Source organism: Glycine max, chromosome 19, assembly GCF_000004515.6.
Source record: "Glycine max cultivar Williams 82 chromosome 19, Glycine_max_v4.0, whole genome shotgun sequence".
In the NCBI taxonomy this organism is placed as follows: Eukaryota; Viridiplantae; Streptophyta; class Magnoliopsida; order Fabales; family Fabaceae; genus Glycine; species Glycine max.
The window spans coordinates 40004617-40017715 of record NC_038255.2 but is presented as its reverse complement, the minus strand read 5'-3'; the positions used below and the strand labels follow the sequence as shown (position 1 = coordinate 40017715).

The 13099-nt window shown below is 29.4% G+C and overlaps 1 protein-coding gene across 1 annotated transcript; it reads left to right on the top strand.

Moving 5' to 3' along the window:
- Positions 1-679: 679 nt before the first annotated feature.
- Positions 680-4121, top strand: LOC100775807 (uncharacterized). Its single transcript, XM_003554102.4, has 2 exons — positions 680-1162; positions 2920-4121. Exons 1-2 carry the CDS (start codon positions 1078-1080, stop codon positions 3813-3815), a joined length of 981 nt encoding a protein of 326 aa, XP_003554150.1. The 5' UTR covers positions 680-1077; the 3' UTR covers positions 3816-4121.
- Positions 4122-13099: the final 8978 nt, after the last annotated feature.

Below are 13099 nucleotides of genomic sequence, written 5' to 3'. Positions count from 1 at the left end.
ATACTCTCGAGAAATGGTCTAAACATATCTTCAAATCTTTTATCTTAAATGAAGAAGATTATCAATTCATCAGATTGAGATTTTGAAGGGATTTGTTATTTTCTTTTTTCCAACAGAGAGAGAAAGAAACTGAGATAAAAACTCCTCTGACCAGGTCCATAGAGAGAGGAAAGGTTACCGAATATTATTATACTATTATAATTATTATTAAAATAAATAATCAAATTCTTTCATAAAAATATGATATACAAATTGATTTGTAAAAAATAAAAAAATTAAATTTAATCATTGAGGGTAAAAGAATATGATAAAATAGTTTTGTACAATATAATAATAAATTAATATTTAAATTTTATAATTTAATGCTAAATTAATTCTATAGAAACTGTAATTCATTATATTAAATTAGTTATTAAATAATATAATTTAATAACAAAATTATTTCATAATTCAAGACACTAAATTTATATCTTTTTTTATTCTTGAGAAATCAATTTATCAATAAATGACACCTTAAAATCACGAATTTCACTGTTGAAAAAGTAATAAAAGCAAAAGCTAAATATCTTAAAGTTAATAAATAAATAAATGATGACGATGATGATTCATGAAACCGAAACAAAGCAAAGGACCAAGAAAACCATGTGCTATAAATAGCGAAACGAATATGATAGGATCTCACTTCAAAGGAAACGCTTCGAAGGCGTGTGACAAGAAACCTCAGAGAGCGTTTCCTCTGTCTGGGGTCCATTCACAATTTCACATTTCATTCATATTCATTACTTCATGGTCCTTCAACAAGCTCCTTAATTTCATTCTCTCCTTCCACCTTTTCCTCACGCATCACCGTTTCTTTTGTTTCTGTCTTAGTGTGCCGTGTCCCAATACATACATAATAGAACAACAAACACACACACATAACTCTCTCTCTCTGCTGAGGTAATTACTGAAATCCGTGCCTGCTTCCACCCTTTTGCCGAAGTTTGCAAATTTTTCTCTTATATTGTGTCTCTGCTCTGCTTGCAACCAAAGCTTTCCAATTTCCTCTACTGGGTCTTTCTCTTTTGCCTCTGGGAAATGGCTAATTGGAGAAAACAACAAGGTGAGAGTCATCATCAAGTGGGTCAGTGGCGATCCTCCTACAACAGAAAGCCACCGTTGGGTTAGTCGCTCTTTCTTTTCTTTTCTCTTCTTTTTTTCCTTTTCTTGGTTTGGTTTTCTGAACCTGCGTTTAATTCTTGTTGCATGGATTACTCTTTTAGTTTATCTTTCTTTTTGTTTTCAGACACACTTTAAAAAGTGGGTGTGTGGTTGAATTGCCACGCACATGATCATGATCACGCTGCTTTTGAGTGAATTTAATTGGGGTTTTTGTTTGAGAAAGTGGGGTTCCCTTGTTTTTTGTAAAATGGTCGGTTTTGAATGAGCAATTATGGTTTTCTTGCCTTTCTTTGTCGTGTGATGGAGTTCTAATTTTGTGCCATTCCTATGTTTCTAGGAACTAGCTTTAGATAGATAGATATATATTGATTTTTTTTTTTATTGTCCAACTTTTATTTAATTTTCATAATTGATTGAAGTGTGGTTTGATTGTGCCGTTATGAAACCCCTTCCTCTTTTTTTGTGATAGGGGGTGGATTATTTAAGGCTTCAAGTTACTTTGTTGTGTTTCTGTTGTGTGTGACTCAAGTGGTAAGGGTAGGGTGGGGTTATGATGGAGGGCTTAGGTTTCATTTCCTTGTCAATGAAAGTAACTAAGAGCTTCAATAATCAAAGGGAGGCCTCTAAGGTTGTCAGGTGCTGTCATTTCTTTGGTTGGTGGGCTGTTGAGTTGTAGTTTGTTGGTGTTCAGCGGATTAATTGGTTCCAATGTCATTGAATAATTGAAATGGACTAGGTTAACATGCATAACTAAGTGTCCTTTTGTAGTGGATCTAAGCAAATTCTGCTTTGTAATAATTTTTGTTTGTGTGCTTTGAATCCAAACTGTCTATGGTTGGGCAATTTTCAAGTGGATGTCTAGAAATTGAATCTTTTAGTGCACATTGTAAATAAAACCTCTCACATTATCAGGTTGGTGAAGGTGAAGCCTAGGGTAAACTAAATTTCCTATGATAGTCTCTTTTTCACAGGTAGCAATTTTGATTTCTGTCACGTTCTGAACTGAAATTGTCTTGATTTTAGTAATTTCTAATGATGAATCTTTTGATCCGTTCAACCATTGTTACGTGGTATTATTTAATTGAAATTGAGTACTACACAGATAACTGAAATTCCTGTTTGGTTTATCTAAATTCTTATAATAACTCGGTGTGTCGTGTTCTGAACTGAAACTGTTGAGGTATCAACTAGCGGAATCTTTTGGAGACATGTTTGATTGTTTGAAACAATGCCTACATCAGTCAATTGTTGAAAAGGAAATCTGGTGATTGAACCTGAAGATGTCGGTTTGTGTAAAAATGTCAGTTGTCGAGTTTGTTTCTGTCAGTTTTTGAACTGAAGCTGTCGATTTTGGCAATTGCTAACTAGTTATTTATTAATTGAATCATTTATGGTGACACGTTTCAACCAAACAAGCATACAAAGTAATTGTTGCTCTAGATATTATTTGGAATTGCTTATACCTTGTCTTCGCAAGTTTTGCATGTTTTTCGTTCCTTTGTCACGTTTGTTAGAAGCATCTGCATGGTATTATGAAATAATTTTTTTGAGAATGTATGAGTATCTCACTGTAGACTGGCATGCAGAGTAACACACAGCCCTTTTGCTCGAGATTTTAGATATTGTTTCTTGGCTTTCCTTTTGTACTAACCATGCTTTTTATTAGACTGTGATGCACCTTTTGTTATGTATTCTTGCCATGATTGCAGGAGATTCCTTTTATTATCGACTGATTTTCTTATTCTTCTTGGTTCACAGGAGATAAGTGGCATTCAACAGTGCCTGCCTGGGAAAGGAAATTCTGCACTTCAATTGGCTCAGTTCCATGGCGAAAGCTAGTAGAAAGCAAGAAGTACATGCACCTGTTTGAACATGTGGTAAATTGGGATGACTCTGCCGGCAAAGAGGCATTTGACAATGCAAAAATGAGGTATTGGGCTGAGATCAACGGTGTTCCCTGCAACATATCATTGCCTGATCCCAACATTTACACCGATGAAGTAGATTGGAATGCAATTGTTGACCCTCAACTTATTCTGGATATGGAAATGGAATTAGCAAAGGTCCCCAATGAGGAACTAAGGAATGATCACGAGATTGTGATGATTGGTGGCGCTCTCTTCCTGAACGAGCAACAGCTTCCGTGTACCGGATGGGACGACGATTATGCTGCCGAAGCACCAAATCCAAATTCTGCTGTCCAAGGCTGGGCAGCAAATCTGCAAGCAAATAATGGAGTAGAATCTGGGCAACAGAATCATGCTCCTGCCGAACATGTAGAAGAACATTTTGCTCCTGCCGAACCTGCAAAAGAAGATTTTGCTCCTGCTGAACATGCTAAAGGATATGAATGGCAAGATTGGAGGAATGATTCTTGGGGTTGGAATCAAAGGGAGAACAATGGTGGTGGTGGTGACTTGCACAAAATGGGAAGAGGGAGAAATGGTCGAGGGTATGGTAATTGGGGAACATGGGATGGCTATAACAGAAGGAGGGAAAACATGTCATGGTCTAAGACCCCTACTAATGGTAATAATGAGTATCATGTGAATAATAGGGGAAGAAGAAACTATAGAGAAGGAGGAGGAAGAAGGGGCAATTTTGTTTATGTGCCTAAGGAGGTGCCTCCTACTCCTACTCCTGCTGGATGGTAAGTGAGTGCAAAGGCGAAGTGTCAAAGACCTTAGGCTGAGACTGCAACAAGGGGACCCCAATGAAACTGCTGAGGTGGCTGAAGATATATAAATTTTGGTATCTTGGTAAAACATGTAAGATATGGTAGTATATAAGAAGACAAAGACAGCATCCTATATTCTAATACATTTCTATGAAAGGTTTATGGTATATTTTGGAGTTTATAGTTTAAGAATAGTAGTACCTGCCGTGTTGATAGGTTTATGTATATGCAGAGAAAATATGCATAGACAATTTTAAATGAAGCTAAATAGTGCATTCTTGTCTCCTTGATGATCTATGCTACTTTTGTTTACTTGCTTTTCATAATTTTAGTCTGTGATTCCTTTACACTTTATATTGACATTAGGGGAAAACTAGGTATGTTTCTTTCCTAATTTTTATAAAAAAAAAAATATTTTTTATGGCTGTGTTATGTTTTTAAAGTTATTTTCAAAACTCTCTTTTTTAGATTTTAAAATTAAAAAACCTTTTCAAAAAAATTATAAAACTTGTTTGATATGATTAGTTTTTTAGAATCGCTTCAAAACTCTTTTTAGTTTTTTTTTTTTAAAAAAAATCAAATATATCTAAGTTGTATTAAAAATCTAAAATTGGCTTGACTCCTTTTTTTTAGAAATTATTGATTCCCAAATATTTATTTTCATTTTTTTATTATGTTTTTAAAAAGTTTAACACAAGAGGAAACCATTTCATGCTAAGTTGTTAAAGTCAAAGCATGCCTACCAATGAACGTGGGCTCGAATATTTTTTAACCAAAGTTTAATCCTACTAATGAAAGTTCACTTGATTTTCTTTAACCAAATAATTTAACTAAATGTCATTATTTTTTATGGGTTTTTTTTTTACGAAATAATTTTTTTTCATCCAATAACATTTTTTGGTGAATGATTTTACCCAATAACTTCTCAAACCAATCGAAGTTTGATCAGATTGAATTGGCTAAAACAATTACCTAAAACCAATCATACCCAACTAACCTTATTTTAGTTTGGAGCAGTGGTTTGCTCAAACTTCATCTATAACCATTTTTAATACTCGTATAAGTAGTTTTCTTTTCATCAAACTAATATACCAATTTATGGTTTACATGATTTAATCTTGTCTCGTTATTTAAATATTTTAAAAGTTTATCAATGCTAGATTATTCTGAAATTTCTTTTTCATCTTTTTTTTATTACATAAATTTTGTGTTTAGTACACTTCTTTTAAGATTAGATAAGATTAACAAGTTTGCCTAATGAACTAGTTGGGTGATGGTTTAACCATGTTGGTCAAGTTTGCCTCCAAAGAACAAATTGCCTAATGAACAAGTTTGTCTAATATAAACTAATCAATAATTGATGCAAATGATCTAACCATGTTGGTTGCCTCCAAAATAATTATAAAAAATAGTAATTCTTTATTAAAAATTCAGTCACTACAAACCATTATCAGGGAAACATATAAAAGAAATTACTAGCAACATATAAAAACATAAATTTAATAATAAAAAAAGAATGGAACAAAGAAAAAATAAAAACATATTTACTAACAACAACTAATTATAATTCATTTTGTGCACAAACTAAAAAGAATAAGATATTTAATTTAGGGAAAGAAACAAAAATTATAATAATATGCACGCTCTAAATGTTTGGCCTTGACATGATTCGAAAGTGGGTCTTTTTATAAGCTTTGCATAAGCTATTCATATAAGCTATCTTAGAGAACTTGCAAAAATAAGTTAAAAACATCATATATATTGATTAGTTATAAGATATTTTTGTAAGTTCTCCCAAACACTTTCGCAAACACTTAACATATGATCTTAATCATAAGGTATTTTTATAAGTCCAAAAAAGTTTTTTATAATAAGTTCTTCCAATTGGGGCCTTAGTTATTTGATTTGAGGATGTGTTTAATAAATTGATATTGAAAATTTTTGAATGATATGAACTAATCTACAACTAACACGTATCATATATTCAAAATGCATGAGGTTATCTGGAGTTCTTAACAAGTTCGTGAGAGTGTCATGGCTAGGGTTTTTGAGAAAGGAAAGACTAGTTGTGTCTTTTCGAGCTAGGAGGGTGATTTTCTTAACCGTTGTACGAAAAGGGTGAAGGGAGGATAGGTGATGAGAGAAAACGTGGTGAGGTGACCATCGACGGCATTGTCATGGGAGGTATCGTACGTAACTCCATATATGTATAAACTAATTATGAAGCCTATATTGGAGGCGGGGTGTTTGAATGTATAACTCAGAGAATATGACTAAGGTTAAAGAGGGTATGGTCCATTGAAGCATTGTGAATTTGTGATGGTTCTGTAATTCCTCTTAGCGATAAGGAAATAAATTTATGGACAAGCCCATGAAAAAAATACGCTAGTTGTTAAGGTGTTAGAGGAAATAATTAGTTTCCTCACTTTGGAATCAAAACTTCAGAGGAATTGCACTACGAATGGTATTTATTATTGATATGTACAATTAATGGCTTTTCCTGATTAGTTTTTAGTAGTGGGGAAAATTATAAATTTGCCTTACTGGATGATACTTGGATGGTCGTATAACCCTTGGAAATTATGAAGATTAATCATTTGATTTCAGTTCATTCTCAAGGTGAAATTGCTCAAATTTTTGTTGAATTGGATCATGATAAGCCTTTGGTCACTCTTCTATTGTTAAAGATTATCGCTTTTTACTTAGAATATAAAGGTTTACATGCAATTTGCTTTTGGTGTATGTGGGTGATTTGGGCACAAAGAGGATCAATGTACTGAGTTCACAGGCAACTGTAATAATTAGGGATGTTTAAAAAAATTTATTGAAATTGTAACCGAACCTAAATTGAATTTGTTTTTCCCCTTAACTAATTCAAGAAAAAAATAGTGCATTGTTTTATAAAATCAATTCAATTAATCAAATTGTTTCTACAAAATCAATTAGGTTAATTGAACTGATTTTTGTTTAATTTTTTTTATTATTTATAAAAAAATAATTCAAAAACTAGTTTAAAACTGATTTAACTTTTAGAATTAGTTTAAAATTGATTAAAAATTAGTTTAGTTCAGAATCAATTTTTTAAAACCAATTCAGTTTTGAACTAATTTTTAAATCAATTTGACTATTTGGATATAAAATCAAACTGATTAAAATAGTTTGAAACCAATTCGATTCAATTTTTTTATTGAATTAATTTTTGCATACCCCTGAGGAAGAATTTTATGGTCCATAATGATCTTATTCAACTTAAACAAAATTATTTTTGATAAAAAAATACTTAGTAAACCAAAAAAATAATCAGGAGGGAAATAAGATGTCTAAAGTATCAATAAGGTAGCCAATGCAACCATGCAAAAGGAGCCGAGGGTTGACACCAGCCCTACTTTCTAATCTAATGCAAAAAAAAAATATTATGGATAAAAAAAAAATCAACGAATCACCTACAAAGTAATTAGGGTCCATGGTTAATTGTTCGATGTAATAATACCTAAAATAAGGTGGTTACACAAAGTATTAAATATTCTTCCAAAATTGATTTGATGAAATGTAGTGCGAAAAATGTCTTGGTCTTGTCTCATAATCCAAAGAAACCGTCCAATCATTAGCATTAATTGCAAATGATTTGCATTAGGAAATAACTGCATTGACAATAAGGGAGATCAAGCCAATCATGGAAACTCAAATGGAAACTTGAGGGGAAAACCTGCAGGAGATAGAAAGTATGATATCAAATTGGTGGGGAAGTTATTGTCTTCTTTCGCTAAAGCTTTTCTTTAAGATCATTGTCATTTTTCCTTTTAGTTTCACATATTTGAATTCTTTTATAGATCAAGGGTAGTGCATCTTTTGTTTCTAAGCCATCATCTTAATGTTTATCTAGTCTATCGCTCTAGACTATGGATGTTGAAGTTGGCTTTGAGATAGCTTTTGCAACAATAGATTTTATCCTTTTCTTGAGATTTCCTCAGCTTTGATCTAAATCATGGATTTATAACAAACCCGAAAGTTCATCTAACTTAAGTGTACTTAGATCTTTTACTTCCTAACTAATTGGATGTGATTAGGTTTTCAATGACTAAGTAATCTTCTGAGAAGTTTCAAGAACTAATCCTCTTTATTGTAGTTTCTTCCCAAAGGTGTGTTTATTGTTATAGTTTGGAATTCAATAAAAAAAAAGAAAAAATCATCGATGTTCTTCTTTTTCTTTCATCTTGAAACAACTTATATTGGTGCACCAATTTGCAATCATTGTCCTTCTTACTTGGTCGGTTCCTTCAAGAGCAAGATCAGCTAGAGTATCCCACATTTTGTTTGAAATTTTATACTTCTACACATTGTCATATTCTGACTTTGATGAGACACATGTGATTATCTTATCTTTAAATCATATATATGTATCTAGTTAACATATTTTGCTTCATAGTCTTTTTTTTTAATTAAGAATAGGAATTCCAAAAGGAATTATAAGAATTTCGTTATCAACAATGAGAATAATTCTCAAGAGAGTATATAATGGCTTAATAAAAATTTCCGTTGTGTCTCTCTAATAGGGGTTATCTTAAAGAAAGTTGATGGACAAGAAATAGAAGCTCCTTCTAGGATTAATTTCTTGCTTGAATTAATATGTCATAACTCCAGTTGAATAATCGTTTTCCCTTACATTGCTAGGAGCTTTAGCCAATGGTTGAGACTTAATATTAACCATAAGATACACAAGGAAACACAAAAGGAAGGGTTGAAATGTATTTCTTGAGTTTTATTCTGGTAAAAATTTCTCCTCCTATATATTATTAAGAAACTTGTGAAGGGCAGATTCCATCTAATAAGCAAGTTCATTTCCAAGAGTGATAAAAAGTTCTAGTCACTCTCTTCAAGAGAGTGTTGTATTTTCATTATACTTAGGAAGATTTGATACATAAGTAATGTTATATCCTTATATATATCTTCATATAAATCTTCTTATACTTTATAAAAAAAAGTATAAATTAAAAAGTATATGCATTTAATGTTTTGAAAATATAATAATACATTCAATATTTATCATTAAGATTATCAAATTCGAGAATCTGCATGTGGAAACTTCATAGACTTCATTCATAAACCCATAATAGTCTATTTCATATATAAAATTAATAACAAAATATTTATAAATATTATATCAATTGAATATTTCAATAACATAATATAGTAAATAGTAAATTATAAATTTTACAATATTTAGATAATTAAATCTAGTATCACATCATTACTAGATAATAGCTTCTAGAAGTGATATAGTAACGGTAGAGTATTCTCATTGAAAGTTTGATGTTGGATTAGAAGTGAGGTTTCTTTGATTCACGAATAACACACTAAATGTAGGTATGCTGAACCTAAATGCACATAGTTGACTTGGTTTAATTTTTTTTTTAACTAAATGATAAACTCGAAAGTCTACAAAATTTGCATAAAATTTACTCAGAATCTATTAAAAAAAGAATTTGTACACAAGTCAACTAATAAAGGACAAGTGATCGAACTCATAAATTCATAAGAATTAACAAGTTAATTCAAGAGTTTGATAATCATACTTACAAGAGAAGTAGAAAAATATACATTATAGGAGGATTTAGAATTATTCTTTATAAATATTGTATATTATTTTAGTTGGTTGATATTAGAGAGAGATTTTCTTCTGTATTAAGAAAGTCATTATAATCATTTTTGTAATAATGGAGACATTTTGTTGAACCAGCTATCGTGATTTTTCTTTCATATTGAGAGGGTTTATCGTGTTAAAAGATTTCTTAAAATCATTCTTTTACTCTTACATTATTTCTTCTATTACTCATTTTAATTAGTTAGGGAGAAAAAAATTAGTTTATTTTGCTAAAAGTTATGGTCAAGTAGTTAATAAACGTCTGTATTTTTTTTTTCTCTATATCTCTTTTATTACTTAAGTTAATGTGTCCTATGAAAAGGGTAACTTGTTATTTGAAAAAGATTTTTATATAGAGGGTATTTGGATATATACAGGCTAGAATAACTAAAAGCTTTTCTTTTGATATAAGTTATTTCTTGCTTAGAAGTAAAGATGTTAAAACAAATTACTTGACTCGGTGTAGGCCGACTTAATGCAAGTTGCGAGCTAGCTATACAAGTTGGATGTAAAAAAAAATGTTTATATTTAATTCAGACTCAAAATTTAAATTCCAAACCTTATATTTTATCGGAAAAATTCAAATTGATTCGACTAATTCAACCTATTTTGTCACTTTTACTTAAAAGAGTTTTATAGTAAAGCTCATTTCAATTAACTTTGGAAGGGAAGTTAGAGTTAGTATCTTTTTTCCAAAAATGTTTATATTTAATTCAGACTCAAAATTTAAAATTCAAACCTTATATTTTATAGGACAAATTCAAATTGACTAGCCTAGTTCAACCTATTTTGCCACTTTTACTTAAACACTTTTATATTGGAGCTCATTTCAATTAATTTTGTTTGGAAGGAAAGCTAGAGTTAGTATTTTTTTTTATCTCAAAGTTTTCAAGAAAATATGGATTTTTCACTCTCCCTGACGACCAAACATATATACAAATACTTTTTACCGATAAATTATAACGAAGTTAATTTTTTAAAAAAGTTAAAATAAAAAAATATTTTATAAGATATCTTCAAACATTTTTTTAGCAATAATAGAGAAAATATTTTTTTAATTAACTTTAATAATATTTAATTTAAAAACATATTTTGTAATAATTTTAATTATATAAAAGTGATTTTGCTATTTCATCCAAACACTACCTACCATTTTGAATAAGCACTTAAATCAATATCATCTCAACACAAAATTAACTCATTTAGAAGTAACTTTACACATTAGACTTTTAGATAACCTCTTATCCTATAATCTCTTTCAGATAAACAAAATAGACTCATAATTTGCTTTTCATTATCTCTTCAAAGCTAGGAGAAGTTCAATTGAGTTGTTTGATTATTTTAGACATATAATCTATAACTTTGGTTTTGTTTATATAAAATTTTCTATAAGCATTTAAAGGAAAATAAAAATAATTGATTAATTAAATTTTTCTCAAATTAAAATTAACCTGTGTATAAATCAATTTATAAAAGTTCTCTTATTATTTATCTAAATTATGCATAAACTAATTTTAATTTATAAAAGAAACCTAACCATTTTATCTTCTTATTTTCTTCTCCTATAAGTGTTTGTTGAAAAATATATATTATTTCAAAACTTGTTTGAGCTCTTGGGTTTTATTTCAGAAAAAATTGTTGCCAAGAAAATTTTAAAATTCCAATTCAATCCCTTTTTTTGTATTTGTTTTCTTTTTCAAAAGGATATATCTTTTAATAAAGACATTAATTGATGGATCATCTTTATCGTCTTGCATGCAATTCCATCCATGTCGAAAGTACTTAGGCACTGCTAGCTTTAACGAGACATGGAGATTGGAGATTACTAAACATGGAAACAAGCAGGGAAGAGTTTCCAAAAGATCACAATAAAAAAATAAAAAATAAAATCCACATAAACCAAAACAAAGCCACTACGAAAAGAACATTTTTAAAATGAACATTTCTTTTTTATATGGAATCACACATGCTATTTAAAAATAAAATAACAAGATGCAACATTTTAAAGAAAACCATAAATAAAGAATAATGAAAAATGTATTTTTTTTTTTTGTCTTGCTAACCAATATCATTAAGATATTGACTAAAAAACTAAAAAAAGAAAATATTTATTGTGAACATTACAGGAGAACATAAAAAAAATTATACACAACATAATTTTATATATTTCAATTTCATTTTAGTTCTTTAATTATTACTCTTACTGATTAGTATTTTTCATTTTTTTTTTATCATTCAGAATGCTGAAGACGAAATACAAAGACACCAAGGACTAAGGTTAAACATGGAGAGTGTTAATTAGGGGCATATGATAGAAGTGCCAGATTAAGAAAGGAAGGGCACTGGTGCATGAGAAAAAGAACCTTTTCTAGCCAAAAGATCCGCACAACAATTACCCTCTTTTTAAGTGTGTTGGATCCTTCTAAATATATGTCTCTGATTGGTGCTTGACGTTCATCGCTCTCTCGACTTACATTGTGGTCTCTATCCTTCCAATTCTCGCACTTTTCTGTATCCTCATGCATGTTTCACGCACTTGTTTGCCTTCATCATAGGATTATCAATGTTTCTCGCACACGCTTCATTTGTATAAAAACTCATACGTTCAATAAATGTATATTATATTTCTTGTGATTAATAGATACTATAATAGCTATACTATGAGTATAATTGACTGTCTGATAACATTAAATATTATGTTTTAAAAATATTATACATATACATACTCAAATTGAATAAGATTGTTGTATTAATTAAATATACTGTATTTATTATTTTTAAAATGTAATAAATATTTAAAACTAATTTATTTTAATGCTTATTTAAAATAATAAATATTAAATACTGTATATTTTAAATATATTATATAGTTAAATTAAACAACATCATTAATATATATATATATATATATATATATATATATATATATATATATATATATATATATATATACATTAATTTTTAATTGAGGTTACTACCCCTACCCCATGCAGGTATAGTTTTTTTTATAAAAAAAAAACGTAAACATAGGCATATGAATGAGTGTTGTACTATTGTCTCCTTACACTATCCATTTTCATCCCTACCTTTCAATCAATTTTTACTTCTAGGATTCCTGCCACATTTTCCTCAACTAATCCTTTATTCTTTTTTTTTTTTTTGAAGGGACCCTTTTCCTTAATCTATTGTCTGTTATAATTTTTTAATACTTTACTTACTTAATAGAATGAAAGTCGGCTGATTAATTTTCCATTTATGACTTATACTTAATAGATATTAATGATCAGATGGTTAATGATCATGCTTTTTTTTTTTTTACGGGGATCATGCTTATTCTTTTCTTTATCCCATATTTGGAATAATTTTTTTGAAGTGATATTCAAATTATTTAAATAATGGAATTGTTTAATAAAAAATCAAATATAATGTACAAAGATGTATATATTGCCATACATTAAAGTATTAATTCACTTTAAAGGCATAAGATGTGTAAGGTATGCTTTGAAAAATCTAAATTTATTAGTAGAGTAGAAATGTAATTAGATACTAAGTTATATTATAAATTCTAATATTAAAAAAGATTAAACTCCCGTAAAATGTTCAGGTATATAGAAATTATT